The following is a 19,186-nucleotide window of genomic DNA, read 5'->3' on the forward strand; positions in this document are numbered from 1 at the left end:
ATGTTAACAAATTCAGTCTTTTGAACAATGAAAGTTTTCTAATAAAATAATTCAGTATCAGCAAGACGCTACCCTGTAGTTGGGTAAGATGTGAAACATTTTATTGGGTCTCTAAATATTAAAGGGTGAGTTCCTTTAACTTACGGTGCCAGGAATGTTTACCATTAGCTACAGTAGAAACTAGCTATGCAGATAGTTTTGGTTCTTTTTGGTCCGCTTTTGAGAAATGCTGCCTCCACCTCAGTCATTTTTATTTGAGAAGAAAAATCTGAATCTAAACACCTGTGACTCCGGATTATCCACTGAACATAATTTACATAGTGACTAAATCTTCATCGCCAATTATTTCCATTCACCTCCACTGTAGGGGTGTGGTTGGTCACAAAGATACATGAGACAAGTGAGAAAATGCTTATTTGTAATTTGAGTGAACTGACCCTTTAAGGTCATGTATGTACATTAGAAATAAGCTATTTATTACTTATTTCCTGGACCACCTGTGTTGTGTGTAAGTAATGTGACATGTAAGTCTTTATATAAAAGAAGAGGTCAATAAAGTGTTAAAGGAGATTCATTTTTTAATTTCTTTCATCTCTCACATAACCAGCATAAACAGTTTTCCTCCTGAGAGGCAGAAACAAAAAAACAACTCGAAAATGAGTCTCAACGGCGTAACCCCCACTGAGAAACCACGACAAGGAGCTCGCAACCATCTCCGAGGGATGTTCAGTGATCCAAGCCAATCAGAGACCACCTAGAGGTTCCATTACCGTGCACGGTGGGATACTCACTCCACTCCGGGATGAGAAACTGACTGTTCATGGGCATGTGTGGATGTGTGGGAGACAGGCACTGTGCATGTATGTATGTAACGGTGTGAGCGAGTAAAACGAGCAGGGACACTGCTCAATATGTGGGAGACTGTTAAGATTTTGACTCTAAAAATACAGAGTGGTGTGAAGTTTGTGCGAGTAAAAAGTAGAAACAATCACTCCATTGTAACTCTGCCAAACAACTCTAAAATCCTCAGTTCTGCAAATAAATAGCTCAGTTATTTCAGTATATATACACACATGGTCTAACGACACTTCTAAGTACACTTTACACCAAGTGAGCAGTAGAGGTATTTTTGTAAAAGAAAATGAGCCACTCGCTTGTGTAAAAATCACAGTACATGTTGCTATTGTTTTGCACTGATTCTCTATATTCTAGAGATTTTAAAGCAATAGTTTGACATTCTGGTAAACCGTCTAATCTGGTTGTGAGTTAGATGAGAAGATGAATATTAAGGTGCAGCCAACAGCCAATGAGTGGAGCTGTAGAGATGTACGAGTTTCTCCCTGTTTATCATCTTCGGTAAAGCCGTCAGGAGCTGTGGTATCAATCTTCTCATTTAGCTTAGCAGAAAATCAAATAAGCACATTTCCCGAAATGTCAAACTATTTCTTTGAGACATGCTTGCATCGGTTAAATGGTGCGTAAACATTTAGATGAAAATTCTGGGAAACACTAAAGGTCACCTATAAATCTGTTTAGGCAGAACCTCAGTCAAGCAAGTAAAGGTTTGGCAATGAGAATAAAGAGGTGAAATGTATATCGATCACATAAAGTTGGTGCGTTATTCAGCAAGGAAGGTGGGGTGGTCCATGTTTTTACAGTCTGCTCAGTCTTCCTCTTAAGATGTTAAGAAATAAAACCCATCTCTATTGTCTTTATGAGTCAGCTGCAAACTGAGCAGTGGGCGGTCCCAGCGGTCTATCGCGCATCAGGCGCAGGACTCAGCAGCAGGCATCACAGGGTGAATTTCCTCAGCTGCACTGGCACTCATTAATATCCACATCACTGGAATATTTCAGTTGCTCCCCGTTCTCACCACACCCCATTCATCCTCCGCCTGAAGGCTACAAAGGGAATCAAGAGCCTGGAGAGGACAACCCTGTTGATTTCTGGGAGCCGGCGTCGGAGGCTTTACCACCACTTCTCAAAGAGGATCCTGTCTTTAGAGAGGCCGAGGTCCATGAGGGTTTTTGATATTGCTTCGAGCATGGGCGGGGGCCCGCACAGGTAACACAAAGTCCTCTGTGGGTCCACATGAGCTCGCAACTCCTCCTCTGTGATTCTCCCGCCTGGAGAGACACAAGGGAAGTCAATCAATTAATCAAGACTCGGTGCGGCGGCACCTATTCCCTCTGAGTCTCCCACGTGGAGCTTTGATAGTGTCTGTTCTACATGATGACACAGATAAATCAACAAAGACAGACTGAGCCACAAAGTGACAGTCACTCAATCATCCCAGCTTAGAAGTCTAACAGTCTAACGTGTAGGAGTGTACATACATGTGTGTGTATGGGCTTTACTTACAGTTGATGAATGGCTGGAACTGTGGGTCGACATCTGTGCATTGTTGCGTGACGTGGAAGTCACAGGAGAACTTGTCAGGGAACTCCCGACACGCCTCGATGATGGAGCTCTAGGAGCACAGAGGGCAGATAGTCAGACATTATTCTCATCCTTACACGCTGAAGCACAGCTTCCTTAGAGTGCACACATACATTTAGAATCTGTTGAAGACCCTTCATTCAGAGCTTAAAGGGATAGTTCAACATCTTGGCAAATTCGCCTATTGCCATAATCCCTATAGTCATAGCAGTACATTATCAGTGCATGTTGTTTTGAGATCAGCAGGGCAGAGACGTGAGCTGCTCAGCGAACACAATGGAGGTGAACAGTACAGGTTCCCTGTCCTTCATCAAACTCATCAAATACACAATCCAACAACTCCAAAACACTCTTGTGGATAAGTTGTGACCTGCACATTCACCATGGTATGAGATAATAATGTAACATTACGAAACAGAATTGTTTTCGAGGCCAATGCAGCCAGGACTACATTCCAGACACGTGATTTCAAAAAAATTGTGATTTCAAAAGCATAAGTAGTTCCGAGTATTTGCTTCATGTGTCGTAATGTTACACAATTAAACGTGATTATTTCATAGTGTGGTGAATGTGCAGGTAACAACTTGTCCACAAGAGCGTTTTAAAGTTGTTGGATTGTGTATTTGATGAGCTTTGAGGGACAGAGGACCTTATACCATTCACCTCCATTGTGTTCACTGAGCAGCTCCCGTCTCTGCCCTGCAGATCTCAAAACAACATGCACTGATAATTAAAGGTAATGAATCTACCCCTACGACTGTAGGAATTATGGCAATAGGCACATTTGCCAAAATGTTGAACTATCCCTTTAAAGAAAAATTAAACAAGAAGAATAAGATTTCCAGAAATGTAATTCAAGAAGACACCTTGAAGAGCAGCTCCTGGCTGTTCTTGGCGCTGTAGCATAAGTGAGCGGTGCCGATGTTGTAGTCCCGACCGCCAGAGCTGCGGTTGAGATGCTGCAGATCTACAGCGTGCAGCAGAATGGAGTACAGAGGGTTGATCCCTACACCACCGGCCACCAGCAGCAAGTCCACAGAGGGGTCAGAGGGCGACGGGTCGAAGAAGAAATCCCCGCCAACACGCATGGCCACCTGGGAGCCCACTGTACACTGAGAGGAAGGAGGAGAGAGAGAGCGTTCAATTTAGAGTCAGAGAAAACAGTGGCAATAGACTGTGTGGAGCTGGACATTGGACTCCCAACTTCTCTAAGAGCTCAGTAGCTCAGACATAGGAAGTCTACATTAAGTTTTTTACATTAACTACATTCAAGACAAGCCTGAGGAAAAAAGAGACTTTCAGATCAGTGAGAAAACACAACAAGCCTCTGCCAAGGTGAAAGTGATTTCACAAATTGCACAGTAAATGTCTTCAGAAGTCAAAAGGAGCAGTAAACATGCCGTCGTCTGCTTTTGTACACTTGTTAGTGTAACAACACCCGCACTCTTAATCCGCTATCATGGTCGCAGCACTTCCACCGCCTCACGGAGAGCAGCCTCAGCGCCATATCAAACAAAAGGATCATCAAAAGATCCCGGAGCTGAGAGCTGCAAGTCTCTGAATACTCAAACACATCACGCCGCTCTCTGTTACTTATTTACACACGGCGCCGTAGCTCAAAGCTCTTTATTAGGAGCCTTCATCAAACACTCAGGCTGCAAACCAACACTCACGGTACATAGGGAGAGGCGAGCTCGCAGGAAACATTGTTCATGTTCACACAACAACACATGCGGTGGATTTAGAAAAAAAATGGATACATCAATTGAGCTGCGTGTTCTTTATAGATACAATAGAGTTACACAGCTACTGCGTATTTTGTTTGAACAATCATTCTATATTTTAATGACTTTTTTTCACTTTGATATATCTACTGTGTAGATCTTCCGAGCACAGCTGCGTTTGTATGAATGTTCTTACATAGATAAACACCTGCTTCTCCTACAGGCTGAACAATTAACTCAAGTATTATCAATATCCTAACAAGCCAAGAGCAACATTCAAACCACAAGCGATGCTTTTGTTTTTTGATTAAGGTCAAATGTGCCACACCAGAGACGAAGACCATGTTGTCAAGATATAAAGAATCCACAACAAAAAAAATCACATCATCATCATTATCATGATATTTCTTTTCCGGTGACAATCACAGTTGTAATATGATGTTTTGTGCGTCTTGTTCAGCACTAGTTCTACACCACACCTGTCACACACATTAACAACTCTCTTGAATTAACTCAACGTGGTGAGGTTTAAAAAAAAAAAAAGGAGAGAAAATTATGAAAAGGAAGTTAATCATTTCACTGGTTGAATGAACCACATGTACAATTAGTGAATCACCACTTTTTCATGCTGCCTTTTAGTACAGCTCGTCCTTCTGCATGGTCGGCCGCAAAGAAAAGATATGAAACCACTTCGTGAAACATCATCTGACTTCCCATTTTTCTTTCAGCACCTCACTTTTAGTGATGTGCCGTGATTATGCAGCGGTGTTTCATTTTTCTAACCATATAACAGCTCCCCTTCTCACCACCCTCATCCTTTAACTCCACTCATTTGCTTTCCACATCCCTTTTCTTGTGCTCACACCTTCACACCGTTTCATCATCTCTCTCACACACACACACACAGACAGACATGCTTGCAACTGGAGTCTTCCAAACCATTAGACAGCCTTGTGGACGATCAAATCTGCTTTTTAGAGACTGTTCCCACTCTGAGGCAATGATCTTTACAAATTACTGTAAATTATTTATCTGGGGAAATGACCACACACTGTAGCATTGGAAGCTTTCAATATTATAAATACTATATTAAAAGGACATTGTGTAGCTTCTCCTGTTATTTATTCACGAAAATCGATTATTTCGTTCAAAAGTATGTTTTTCATTAATCAGTAATCACCCCATCAACAAACTGAAGTGTTCCGGCTGCCATGTTGTGTCGCCATGTTTTTACGTTCAGTGGCAGCGTGACGGTAGGAAACCACGGAAACTCAGCGGAGACACCGGAGCTGTTGGCTCAAGACGAGGTGGCGTCTGTGAAAAGTCACCGCGGTAACGCAGTGAGGAGAAATGGAGCGTTACACTGATGCTGCATTCACCTGCAGTCGGGCAGACGGCCGTCGGTAACAAACCAGATGTCATTTTAGTCACAGAAGTCCAGAGAAAGCCGGTAAAACGTGGGTCAGGTAAACAATACCACATCGCCATGACAGGGCTTAGAACCAAAAGGGCGTAAGTGACATTTGACAAACTTTACAGGAGAGGCAAAACAAAATTTTGACCAGACTTCAATCAACTGTATTCATTAACCTTAAACCACAACATTGCAACTACAGACATGCTTATATGAATGAGTATTTATGTAATAAACTTATGACATATTAACACAATGAACATATTCTTAAACATTTTAAAATCAAAAAAATATGTCAAAAACGTCACATACGCCCTTTTGGCACCAAACATTTCCAAGTCTTCTAGGACATATTGGGCGTATCTGCTGAACAATGCATTGAACTGATTGAATAATTAACACTTGAATAAGTAATTAATTGTCATGTAACTCATTCATTCATTATTTTAAAAGGGTCCTATGTTCCCCGCTGTTGCTGGTCGATGGACTCTCTCTACTTATCTGGACTCTATCCATCTATCTGGCCTGTCTAGCCTCTACCTGGTCTTTTTACTGTACTAAACTTAACCAACTCCTTTGTTCATTGCCTAAACCCAACCAATTGTACAATTACACTTCTCACTCAAAGTCACAACTCAACTTCTCACTCAAAAATAGGCAAAAATCTGCAAAGTCACAACTCCACTGCAGGTATGGGACAAAAAATGGCATGTTGCCCTGGTCTTTTTGGGGAAAAGCGGGGAACATAGGACCCTTTTTCTATGAAAGGGTTCTATGTTGCCCAGTCACACACATAACAGGTACATAGGAGCCGGGGAACATAGGGATGACCCCAGTAAGGCTCTCAAGGCATGATTCTGTCTTACTGTAATCACCCTTGTGAGGGCATACATTCAAAAACAACTCTGACTCATCTTTAACTTCTTTAATATAGGATTCATCAGTTTGTTTCATAATATTCATCAAAATCTTTTCTGCCTCAGCCAGTTCCATGTCTGCAGTTTTCTCAGCCATTTTCAATGCTGTTTAAGGGCAACAACTACACTTACGCCCTTCTGGCTCTGAACCAACATGTGGGTCCTACATGTATTTACATGTATTTTTCAGGGCCAAAAGGGCGTAAGTGCACTTACGCCCTTTTGGCACTAACTGGTTTAGTTATATGACAGTTAAGTCTTTTGGTTTTTGATCAATAACTCTAAATTGATTAGGAATTCATGCGTGTTATTTTTTGCAGCAGAAAGAGCTGATCAAGAGCTTTAATTTGATATATATATCTCCATTTCGCCAAAAATGTCACTTACGCCCTTTTGGTTCTCACCCCTCGATATTGTCACGTGTATTGTTTTGCCTCGTACTGACGGACCACTTGTTTACATAGAGGCTTGTTTATGCCGTTACGTGCAACGGCTGTCGTCCGTCTGCCGTCTGCCCAATTTCACATGAATGCAGCATGAAAAATACGATTGAGTTGCTTGTGATATACAACCGCAACGCTAGATGCGAGTAATTCCTACACAATCTACCTTTAAAATGATAACTATATATCACGGAGAGAGTGTGTGTGTACTGCTGCGCTCACCTCTGTGTGGACCCAGTGCGCTGGTGGGTGTGTGGTGTATTTTACAGCCAGTTCGATGACCCCCTCCCGCTGCAGCAGACCTGGGCCGGAGCACATGGAGAAACCTCCAACCTTCTCCACGCCGGGGATGAAGAAATCCACCCTGCACACACAAACACAAACCATGATGCGAGTCAGATGAAGATTACTGCATTTAAGTGTATTATAAATCACAATGGCATGCCCATTGTTGTTAATTTTACTTAAGTCCATCTTATTTAAAGCATAACCAGGAAATCTAGCTGACTAAAATGTGCTGAACTAAGGGGTCAAAGTGTGAACTAAGGCAGAGTGGTGACCTCAGACCTCAGTGGTCAGTGCTTCCAGAAAGAAAATGGGAACAAAACCAAACCAGATGGAAAGCTGCCTGCTTGGTTTGTTTTTTCTAAAGTGTACTGACCCCGTCTTACACTCAATGTGGTCGCATCTGTTCATCAACAAGTAAAAAGGGAAACAGCAACGCTGAACAGTCGGGCTAATGTTCCACCAACACAATGACCCACTGTTAGACTGCACAGACGACGACTCCACAACCCTCAGAGGCATCATAAATATGGATCTGCTGCGAGGATGCACACATATGTTCCTCCCACCTCCTCCATCTCCATCTCCATCTCCACCACCACCTCCTCCTCCTCCTCCTCGCCCACCTGGAGACCAAAGACTAATAGTCCTCCTTCCTCAGAAACAGTGAATCTCAAAGATTTCCATCTATTTAAATTCATTATCTGTCGCCGCAGGGCAACTGGCTGTTGGTTTTATATCTCAACACCGCCCACCTACAGTATGGGCTCATGTACATGTTGTGCATGTGCACGGTACACTAATTAACACTGGCAGCGCAGACTGACAGACACAGACTTGGGGGGGAAAAGCTTCATCAGGAAAGAACTTAACTTATTATGATGATAAAAAGAGAAGCGCTGAAAGTTTCTGTTTGAAAGCACATCACCTATACCACATCCTCACAGAAAGCTCAGTTTAACAAATCACTGTAATATGATAGTTATGCCCCTTTCATTTTTACTGTTCAAGGTCTGTCTTATTCTCTATTGTTACGTGTTTTGTTGTAAATGTGACTGTCCGGCTATTGCCACAAATACAAGGGGGATTTCTAAAAGGTAAAACATTCCTCTGTTATAGACAGCAGCTTAAAAACAAGCCAGCTTTTCAAGGAAGTCACAACTGGACCTATGACTTCACATGAAGTCACAAAAACTTGGTTTGTCCTTGTTCGACAAAAACTCTTTAATGCTTCCCTTAACTGATGCAGCGCATTCCTTGTCTTCATCTTATCAACAAAGGCCTTGTGCTGTGGTGTAAGACTGTAAACTGTTTACTATAAAAAGTTCTGTATAAGACAAGAAAACCACCATGCCAGTGGTGGTACAAATCCAGCGCAACACTGCCACCTTGTGGCCTCCATCAGCACTGCAGGTGTTATAATCAGACGTACGGATAACATAAAAGTGAGCTGGTGTCCTATATTTTGGTAATTTCTGCTTATCTCTTTTTAGGCCTAATGAAGAAATTATTAACATAGCATCACCTGTTTTAAACCTAACTAACCATTGTTGCATCAATGCAATATTGGCAGAATAGGAACAACAGGAGATGAATAGCCGAAATGCATATTTAATTCTTCTATCCTATTCATTTGTCCCAAGAAGACAAGTAACACATTAGTATAAAAACACCTCTACGACAGAATAACTTTTTTATTTCTCTAAGCCTCAGTGGTGCAATACCTCAGGTGTCACAACACAATATGTTCCTTAACCTGAGAGAAAATGTTTAACAAGTGAGTATCAACTTTATGAAAGCGTCTCCTCACCATTGTCCCGCTTTGAAGCTGAAGTCTGGATGGACGGCTATCCTCAGACGCTTCACTGTCTCCGACTCATTAATAATTCCACACACCTCAGCTGGATACAGAGCCTGTCAGGAATGAACAGTTTATTATCAAAGGACAGGTCCTCGGAATCTGATGCAGTCACAAAGTGTCACAATTGACAGATTTAGTCAAGAATATAATATATAAATATCAACTTACGTTTTGTCTGGAGTTGTTCGCTGTCCTCTCCAGATGGTCCATTTGTCTTTTGGAGGACATGTTTCTTCTAATAGAAATGACAGTTTTTTTGTTCACCTGCCTTGAATGTCAAACATCCCCTCACAGAGTCAGCTCAAAGTGACAGCACTCACTCTCATATGACTGGAAGTTTTGAAAACAGCAAATGGACATTGCCCTCATTGTCAGCAGGCTTGAACAACTTAAAGGGCCAGTGACAAAATAACCACACAACATATTATGTAACTCACCCCTCTGTGGATAGTTTAGTCTTTCTAAACCTTAATTGTGGCATGTTGGTCTCTGACACAAGTTTTCTTTGTGCTTTTAAAGAACACCATAGTGTTCATTTACCAAAAGTTTAAATGGATGGAGTCTAGAAACTGGAAACTATCTGTGTGACTGTGTAAACGCTAAGGACTAAAAATATTTGTTTGGTGATTTAGGTGAACTATCCCTTTAGGGAAAACCAACTTTAAAAACAGACCCAGCTGTACAACCACCAGTCATTTCCCTGGGTAAATATAACAGTCCCCTTGTTGTCCGTCTCTCTGGAGAGTAGCCAGGACAGGAGGCCACACAACACTCACACATACTACAGTACAGTCGAGGTGAAACTCACCTTGTGGCGGCGCTGGGGCCCAGGAGCCGGCAGCACCACAGACCGGCAGCGGGACCGGACAGACTGAGGCCTCGGACAGCCGATGACAAGAAACAGGGGGCGCTCATGACGACCTGCGTAGATATCAGAGAGAGAGGAGCAGAGAACATCTGGAATTAGGTGTCACCATCAACACAAAGCGAAAACACTGCGGATTAATACACAAGTCATCTCCTGAAACCTCTCTCCGTCGATGAACCCCTCGTATTCAACAGCTGGGGCTTAAACAATGTGCTTTAGCCTTTGTGAGGGAGGGAGCACAACAAAGTGCTGCCACAGAATAATCTAGTCCAGCTTTACATCCATGTCCATGACCCTAACTACACCTCAGAGGAGGTGGTGACACTCACTGCCAGTGGTGTAGTCTATGTCAGTGGAAAATCTTTGGAAACAAACACCAGAAATACACAAATATTTGTTCTCAGACAGAATAATGTTACTTTTTTAGTCAATATACGTTCAAATTAGGGCCAATGACTTGAATTTTAGGGAAAATTTAGAGAAATTTGGGGAAAAATTGAATTGTTTTCCAGAAATTTTGAGAAAAAGTTGGGGACCCCCTTGAACCCTCTCAAGGACCCCTGGGGGTCCCCGGACCCCACTTTGAGAACCACTGGTCTATGTGATACTCGGGTAAACTTAGTATACACTGAAAATCCATTAATATTTCAGTACTCGCTACAATAAAACTGATACAGGTATGAACAGTGTATCCACCTGAGAAGCTGTAGGCTATACCCATTGCAACAAATATCTAATAGACTGCTCACCGCCATCCTCTCTGCTGTGTTTGGTTAGACACAGATTCACAGAACAACAATGGTCCTTAAATGTGACACTATGGTTAAAACCGGTTGTGTGTATTATTTTCTTATTTATTTCCAACAGAGTTAGTTTGTCGTCGCTCTTCCGTCATGTGGCTGCCTGTTAGCTCGGCTGTTAGCTGCTCAGTGTCGATGGTTTCTATTCAACAGACACGTTTAACGACCGGAAACAAAGAGCTCCTGTTCTTACCGATAGAAGAGGGAAAGAAGTTGTTTCTGTCAGATGTCGCTCATAGTGTTTCCTCCGGTATCTTCGGGTTCACCTTGGTGATGTTGTGGTTACATGACACGGCTTACGTTGCTTCTTCTTTGGTGTTGGCAGCCTGACGTCATCTTCGGACGGTTTACACCAGTGTGTTGCAGCAGCGCCCCCTCCACTCTGGATGTATGATCCATGCCTCCTCTCATGGATGTACAGTAGGCTATTATAGCCTATTAGATCTATGCCTCCTCCTCTGTATGTATTACTGTAAAATTACTGGACTAGATGTAGCCTATTAGATCCATGTCTCCTCTGGAGGATTTGACCACAGTCAAACAACACATTTCTGTTCTTTTCCCTTTTTTTCTCAATGAACTTTTTGAACAATCAAATGTAGAGAACATCGCAGGTGCTCCATATGATGTCACATAAATCTTAACAGGGAAAAATAACACTCAATATATTATAGGCCTACAAATAAAAATAGGCTAAGTAAATAAATAAACAAAAAAATAAATAAAATTACATCAGGATTAGAAGACAAGGAAACAGTATAGACATGCATTACTCCTCTTTGAAAAGATGCCACAAGAAAAAAATCAGTGGAAGATGTTGTTTCAGGTTTAACACACAAAAATACAAAAATTGAAAATTATTTCATAATTTGTGTTGAAAATAATGTAAAAAATAATGCCTAAATTAGTTGAATGACATCTACAGACAGTGACTTTTCAGTTCATAAGCGTTGGGCTACTAACTTGGACACACTTTTTTCTTTTTTTTCTAGCTGCATATCGTGCTTCAGATCTTTTGTTTCTGGATCCTTGACTTTTAAGTACAAAGTCACAGGATGCCAGGCAGCAAAGTGGCCAAGAGAGGGAGAGAGCTGATTCCACACACAGTAACACTACAGAGCCGTCAACATTTCTTCCTTTAAGGGAGAGTCTTCGACATTCTTATGTGTGATGACTCAATACATGCTCTCTATGTCTGAATCAACTCTTATTCACATTGGCAATCATCTACAATTTGAGTCTGTAGCCCATTTTGTTTGATTTATTCAAATTAATATTTATATTAGTTCCAAAAACAACATAACAGTGATGAATCTATCTGCAGTCTTTATACTTTAAATGATTCCTAAATCAATTTCCATAAATAATGTTTTATTTTCCAGCCAAGCTGAATTTTGCCTCTTAATTAATATTAAGTGAATGTGGTCAGGCGCTATTAATCAAGGAGTAACAACAGATTCAAATATAGGGTTTTGGATTTTGCTGATGGTGCAGGTTTCACAGCAAATGAGTCTGCAGCATAATCCACTGCCACCCAGACACCCAGTTATGAGGAGAACCTGTGGTTTTCTCAGTTTCCCCTGACCCAGTCAAGAAGGAAATATTTAAATATGCCGTAGATGGACTGAAGTCTCGGTTTGTATTCACCGCTAGGGTGAAATTGGTGACTCTGAATGTAAGAAGACAGGAAGAGATGTGGTAGAAAAATCCACCATTAACTGTGTCCTATAGGAGCAATTTAAAGGCTGAGATAATACCTTCTGTTCATTCAAAGGAGATGGCAGAGCTTGTGTACTTGTTGCTGAAAAGGCAGCCAAAGAAAAATGGAGTCTACGTCCAAAACACTAAACGTCTTGATGACCAGAAGGGAGAAATCCAACTGAGCTGGGAGCTGAGCCAGCCACTCAGAGCTGAGATGCTGTGTGAGGTTTTGCCCAACACCTGGCTGTCTAGAGGGGGGCTGATGGAGGATGTCAGAAATGTATCTCTGGTCTGCAGCCTCAAAGCCACAGAGGTCATAAACGCTCTCAAGCCTACTGTGAGCTCTTTGGGCCAAGCTAAGCCTGGACAAGAGACTCTGTATAACTTCAAAACTGAAACTGAAGAAACAGAGCCAAAAAAAGACACTGCTTCTGCTGGAGGAGCGAGTTAATGCCAAGAAGGAGGTCACCACTGCAGTGATCAGATAGATACAGAGATAATTACTCAGAGACTGGAGCAACAGAACATGAAAAAAAGATGAGTAAGGAGAACAAGTTGTTCTTTTGGCTTCGTAATTTGACCAAGTGGAAGAAAACATAGATAGACACTGATTTTTTTTCACAGATTGATGATTTAACTTATTATCGCCACCAATAAAAGCCTCTGATTAAATATCAAGATCTGGGAATATTTTTGAATGATTTGAAGCGTCTTCCCTCCACATGATCAACTATATTATATAGGCTACTATATTCTCTTACAACTTTATAGCTTCACTTACATCTTGGAGTTGTTCAGCATGTCATGTTGCTGATCACAGTTGGTAAGGTGTAGGGACTACCGGTAGTTATGGGGACTTTTGGCAGAAGTTGTGGTTTTCAGGGGTCAAAATTATAAAAAAAAAAAAATAGAAGTCCCCAGAAAAAGCTCAGGGCTGAGTAAAATATACACGTCATTGTGGCATTTTCTTTTCTTTACTCCTGCAACTCAGTGGGAAATAGTAGTAAAGGCAACGTTAGTTAGCTATAAGGCCTTTAAACTTTCTCTATCTATCTAGGGGTTATTATCAATGGAAATCCTCATAAGTACAGTATCTAAACCTGTTCTTGCATTGCTGAAATGTTTTTAATAGCTGTGAGTTGTTGTGTTTGCCTGTCTGCCATAAGAATAGCAGCCAAGTAATAGCCATGTAGCTAAGAAAGTATCCAACCTCTGATGTAGTTTGCTTGACAAGGCGACTGTATTGTGAAATAAATCTGAAAACTGCTACAATCAATTCTATCAGTGTGCATATGTGCGTTTTCATTGATGATTTCCTTTGTTACAAGAAGTCACATAAAAACAAAATTTATATCCAAAAGTGCACAACACAATATTGAGTCGTAATGTGATCACTCAGAATCAGAATCAGAAACAGAACTGTTTTATTGCACAGCACGAGGAACTTGTCTTGGTGTCAGGTGCAAACATAAAAGTACCAAAAAATAGAATAGAATAAGAATTTAGAGAATTAAAAATTTGAATAAAATAAAATAAAATAGAATTAATTAAAATATTCTAGTGCAAAAGATACGCATACTATAACAAAAAGGAAATATGCATACTGTATACGATAAATACACATATACTATATAAAAGAATAGAATAAAGATATATACAAATACTACTAAATAAGTTATTGTGCAAAATGTTGTAGTGTAGAGTTACTGTCCATAGGTTTAGGGTCATCTATCAAAAAGTCCCCAGAAAGGGCTCAGGGCTGAGTAAGATATACACATTGTGGTATTTTCTTTTCTTCACTCCTGCAACTCCGTGGGAAATAGTAAAGGCAAAGTTAGGTAGCTATAAGGCCTTTAAATCTTCTCTATAGGGGGCAAGTTTTTGATTAGGGGTTATTATCAATGGAAATCCTCAGAAGTACAGTATCTAAACCTGTTCGTGCATTGCTGAAATTTTTTTTTAATAGCTATGAGTTGTTGTGTTTGCCTGTCTGCCATAAGAATAGCAGCCAAGTAAAAACAATAAATACAAAGAAAATAACCAGTAAGTGTTAGATTCCTTTCTACATTCCTGAGTGTTTCATCTGTAGCGTCTGTAGCTGCTTTACTCATAGTAATAGCAACCTGCTCAACAATGTGATCAAGTCAGCCTGCTCCACCCAACGCTTTGGACAAAGCAATTATGTATCTATCAAGTTTGTAGCCCACTACTATTTACAACCTGTACTGTATGTCATGAGCAGCAACCTACACATTTGTTGAGCTGTGAAGTATCCAGTGCAGAGAGCAGCTAATGGTTTGTGTTGTCTGAGAGGTCTAGTTAACCAGCTATGCGTTTGTGTCATTACCAGTTTTGGATACATTAGCCACTTGCTTGCTTTTTTTCATTCTTTCTTCAGCTGACTCCACCAGTCCAACTGGCTGCCTTTCTGCGCTCTTTCCCAGGGCTCACACACCTTGGTTTAACCTGTTGTTCAATACTGTACAATGACAAAAAAACAATGACTCTGGTGGACTCGTACGCACGCGGCACATGCACAAAGCAAACACATTTCCCTCATCACAAAGGGAGAGATGCGTACACGGATGTGCATGTTTTCAACCATGTGCATCTGAGTACATACAAACATTTATACATGGTTGAATGAGTCACTTCTGAGTGTTGAGTGTGTCACCTTTGACCTTGCTAAATCACAATTTTTAGAGATTTGATAGTTGATACGGATCATCAACTTCACGTTAAAGGGGCATTTTTACTGAATGCATTCACTGTTTATGTGATTTGAATTAATTTGAATAAAGTTCTCCATCCTTGATCATGCTGCTTCCTCGACCCTGCATGTGGTTGTCATGGAGAAGAAATGGTAGAAAGTCAACCATTTCCCAGACTGAAACAGATTCAGGTGGAGGAATTACTTTATGTAATCCATGTCACTGTTTCAGTATCTCTTGGCTGTGTTGTGAAGTTTCTTACACACATTCCCCTCATACTTCCCTGTCTCAATGGGCAAACGCTCAGATTCTTTTGAATGTTTTTCATTATCTGATGTGGTTAAGGAAGTTAAGGATCAACTTTCAGTGAGACTACCTGTGCTTTTATTGAGCGGGAAGTAGATGTTGAGATACTGGAAAGAGAATTAGAGAGGCAAAGTGAACATGAGAGGTGATATTGCAAGATGACATCATGTGATTATGATGTTGTTTAGACCACAAATGGCTGTAACCATGAGGGTTGCGGTTAGGTATTAGACACATGGCAGAATATAAGCAGCTTGTGCATGTGCAGTTTTCTAACATTGTAATGGTTTACCAATCTGAGAAATAAGCAACAGATTAATGAATAATGAAAACATGGGTTAGTTGTGACCCCAGGATGTTCATCTGAGTAATTGTGTATACAATCATCTGAAACATGTCCAGCTCCACCCACTTGCACTAATGTACAGTGTATTATATTACCATCATTGTACAGTCATTTCAGCACACGCTGTCATAGCTGTATCTGACGTCTGTATTTAAAATTTGTTTTTGTTTTTTTTAACCTTTATTCTTTGTTGTGTAGTTCCATCCATCGTCTATACCGCTTATCAATGCATGGTTGTAGGGCAGTGGGGCCACTCCCACCTGACATGGGGCTAGGGTGGGGTACACCCTGGACAGGTCACAAGTCTATTACTGGGATGACATATAGAGATGAGTCATTCAATTTAGAGTCACCAGTCACCCTACTGTGCATGTGTTTGGACTGTGGGAGGAAGCCGGAGAACCCGGAGAAAACCCACACCGGCACAGGGAGAACATGCAGACTCCACCCAGAAAGGCCACAGGCCCGGGTAACAGTAGGCTACTAACCAGAATATCCTTGTGCTGTCCATTTGTTGTACTGTAGCTGTTGTAGTGAATTCATTCTTTAATTAATTTATTTTTTAATTTATTTTAATCTGCTGATGTGTGCTCCTTTGAGTTTGCATAGTGCAGTGAGTGACTGAGTTTCGACTGGGAGAAAAGATGGCCGGAGTCCCCCAGGTATTCAGGCCACCCGACTGAAGGAGAGAGAGAGAGAGAGAAATAGCAAACATTCATGTTGCCACAACAACTTTCACTAAACCTCAGTGGAGGGAAACTAAAGGCATTCCCTGATTCCTCCCTCCTCTCTCTGTTTCAATCTCTATCTGTGACTGTATCTGCTGCACAGCCCAGACCGGGTCTTCCCTCTTGGCACCAACCCACACAGAAACTATTATGCCAGGGATTCCAGAGTCACACCGACAGAAACTGAGTTTCTTCATAGTATAACGTCACATCTAGAAGATGTGATTCCCTCTGCTGCAGGCAGCGAATGGCACACTGAAACTTGGCCTTTCACACAGAAGGAAGTTGAACGATAAAGTGTAATTCAAGGTGTGATGGATCTTAGAATGGATTTTAACCATGCACGTGTAGCATGATACTGTCTAGGCTACAACCCCAGTCAATGTTTAGATATCATTTTTTATCTGATAAGGATCAAAGGATGACATTCAACCTGTTGCATTTTTATAAAAAAAAAATTCACCGGTGGCATCTGTCTGAATGCATATAGTATGTCACTATACTGTGTTGCTCATGATGATGTGTCACCTCAGGTGAGATGGGACATGGATAATGTGTCCTGCTCATGTGTAATCATTTACATTCAGAAATTCACAGACTGGGCATGAGAATTATGTGAAACCTTCAAAAACGGACTCTAGAGCCAGACATGAAATTAGAGCACTGGGGCAAAACATCCGGAGGTTCACCTGTAAGTACCCCAGGACAAAGGCGCCAGGCCAAGCTGCTTCCCCCTCACTTATAAAAACAGTAACAATTGCACGTTTTAGTGCAGTGACGTCATTTTAGGAGAGCGCTGACTATCCTGTCGCGTGCCCTCAACACCTGATAGGTAATTTTAAACAAAACCATGTCGTCCGACTGCATGCTGCTCAATACTACAACCTGTTTTGGGTCTTTCTGGCTATTAATACCATCAACGTGGCTGAATAAACTTCTCTCTACCCCATTCCTCTCTTTGTGTGACGCGCCATTGTTTCCCGTCTCGAGCACATCACCTGGCTCCTGAGTCTGGGTTGGGTTCGTCTGATACAAAGGCCTCTGTTTTTGTCTTAATCTGTCAGGCTACAGGAGAGGAGCAGGCTCCCATGGGGTTTGTTGTCACGGCAACCGCAAGCCCCGCCCACCCCTGCAGTGAATTCACCTGAGCGTCGCTCACGTGACCGACTCTGAGTGTTCCATCCAATCAGGAGTGAGTACAGGTGCTTCTAGGTGAGAGTTTCGGAGGCGGAAACCTGCTCGAGCAGTAGTCGAAAGCCTGCTCCTTATAAATGTGTCAAATCCATCTGTGCTTTCGTGGAGAATTGCTGAAGAAGTCGAGGGATATTTGAGTTTTTTAAATTAGGAAAAGGAAGCGTTTGTCAGAGTCGTGTGACGGGAGAGTCAGGACACCTGGGTCATGCGTGAAATGGATACTAGTGCGACCCTTTGAGGGACTGTCACGGCTGCTGTGAGAGCTCCACCACTGTAGAAGGAGAAGACGACACGGAACTGTCCTGTGGGTTTATGTTTCTGTACATTGTGTGCGTGTGACAAAAACAACAGAGTGACGTTTTGCGTCTTGAGTGACCCCAGTGCCCACATTGTAGCTGCTGCAGCTCAGGTAAGAGTTCTTGAGTGCTTCTTTTCCTCTCTTCCTTTTCCTTTTTTCTCATTGTTCATCTGTGAATCACGGCCTGGCTTTGCTCATGTGTTCTCACGACTCATTAAACCAAACCAGTTTTACAGAAAAGGTGAACATGGTTACACTGGTTATTCATAGGTTTAGTTGGCTCACCAGTGCTAAATTACCAGAGGTGAGGTGCAATTACAGCAGGATATTTTATTACCAAAACATGTTCAGTGCCTGACAGAGCATCTGAGCATCTGTCAGGTAGATTTATGAGGATTTAGGCTAGTGCTATGAATGCTATGACATTTAAAAAAGAAAAGAAAATATAAATAGGCCTTACGCTCATTTATGCAATGCTATAACCACACTGTTAATTTAAAAGGGATTATTTTTTTTATGTAAAACAAGAGGGAAATGAGAGAAGAGGTAAATCAGGAATATCCACTCCACCAAGCAAAACAATGGCATAAAAGAAATGTCATTAGTCAAGTTACAGGAGGACACCTGGATACTTACGTTTTCTGTTCCCTGTCCCAGTTTCCTTCCTCCAGTCAAAGATGACAGAGAGGACGCCATGGTGGAAGGCATTCCTGCCAAAGAAGAAGACTGGGCCTAAAGATCCAGGTTCGCCACACAACATTGGCCCAGACTTTGACCCCTTTGCACCACGTACAGAGAAGCAGAAAGAGCCCGCTGCAGCTGCCTCCAAGACCACCAGCGACCAGCCTCAGGAGCCCAGCAAGAACACCAGCCTCTTCAGCGACGAGACCTTCGATGACTCCCATCTGGAGTCGGTCTTCAACGAGCAGACGTGTCGCAGGAATATGAAGGTGTCCCGCTCCGGTCGGTTTAAGGAGAAAAGGAGGGTTCGTTCAACGCTTCCTATAGAGGCGAAAGAGACAGAGAACGTTGCGTCAGGGAGAGAGGACAGACGGTGACCAGAAGGAAAAAACGCGAGAGCTCCAAAAAGACTGCTTCGCAAAGATGCTTGACAAGGAGGAGAGGGATTTAAGTACATGAAGATGCTTGAA

The 19,186-nt window shown here is 41.8% G+C and overlaps 2 protein-coding genes across 2 annotated transcripts; one reads left to right on the forward strand and one right to left on the reverse strand.

The window, feature by feature from the left end:
* Positions 1-570: 570 nt before the first annotated feature.
* On the reverse strand, positions 571-11,074 carry oxnad1 (oxidoreductase NAD-binding domain containing 1). Its single transcript, XM_083981927.1, has 8 exons — positions 10,945-11,074; positions 9,892-10,004; positions 9,252-9,318; positions 9,033-9,136; positions 7,160-7,301; positions 3,306-3,551; positions 2,362-2,470; positions 571-2,126 (listed from the first exon to the last, which is right to left on the reverse strand). Exons 2-8 carry the CDS (start codon positions 9,996-9,998, stop codon positions 1,969-1,971), a joined length of 933 nt encoding a protein of 310 aa, XP_083838053.1. The 5' UTR covers positions 9,999-10,004; positions 10,945-11,074; the 3' UTR covers positions 571-1,968.
* A 7,638-nt stretch (positions 11,075-18,712) lies between these two features.
* LOC310994210 (uncharacterized protein) lies at positions 18,713-19,093 on the forward strand (the record flags this gene model as incomplete). Its single annotated transcript, XM_083982816.1, has 1 exon — positions 18,713-19,093. The coding sequence occupies one exon, from the start codon at positions 18,713-18,715 to the stop codon at positions 19,091-19,093; it is 381 nt and encodes a 126-aa protein (XP_083838942.1).
* Positions 19,094-19,186: the final 93 nt, after the last annotated feature.

Source organism: Trachurus trachurus (genome assembly GCF_905171665.1).
Source record: "Trachurus trachurus genome assembly, chromosome: 11".
In the NCBI taxonomy this organism is placed as follows: Eukaryota; Metazoa; Chordata; class Actinopteri; order Carangiformes; family Carangidae; genus Trachurus; species Trachurus trachurus.

What these genes read in the sequence shown, in the direction of transcription:
- oxnad1 (XM_083981927.1), bottom strand. Translation starts at nt 9,998, where the DNA reads ATGAGCGCCCCCTGTTTCTTGTCATCGGCTGTCCGAGGCCTCAGTCTG. An exon ending in GGCCCCAGCGCCGCCACAAG is followed by an intron (nt 9,319 to 9,891) that starts GTGAGTTTCACC and finishes CATTTCTATTAG; the next exon opens with AAGAAACATGTCCTCCAAAA. An exon ending in CGCACTGGGTCCACACAGAG is followed by an intron (nt 3,552 to 7,159) that starts GTGAGCGCAGCA and finishes CCTTCCTCTCAG; the next exon opens with TGTACAGTGGGCTCCCAGGT.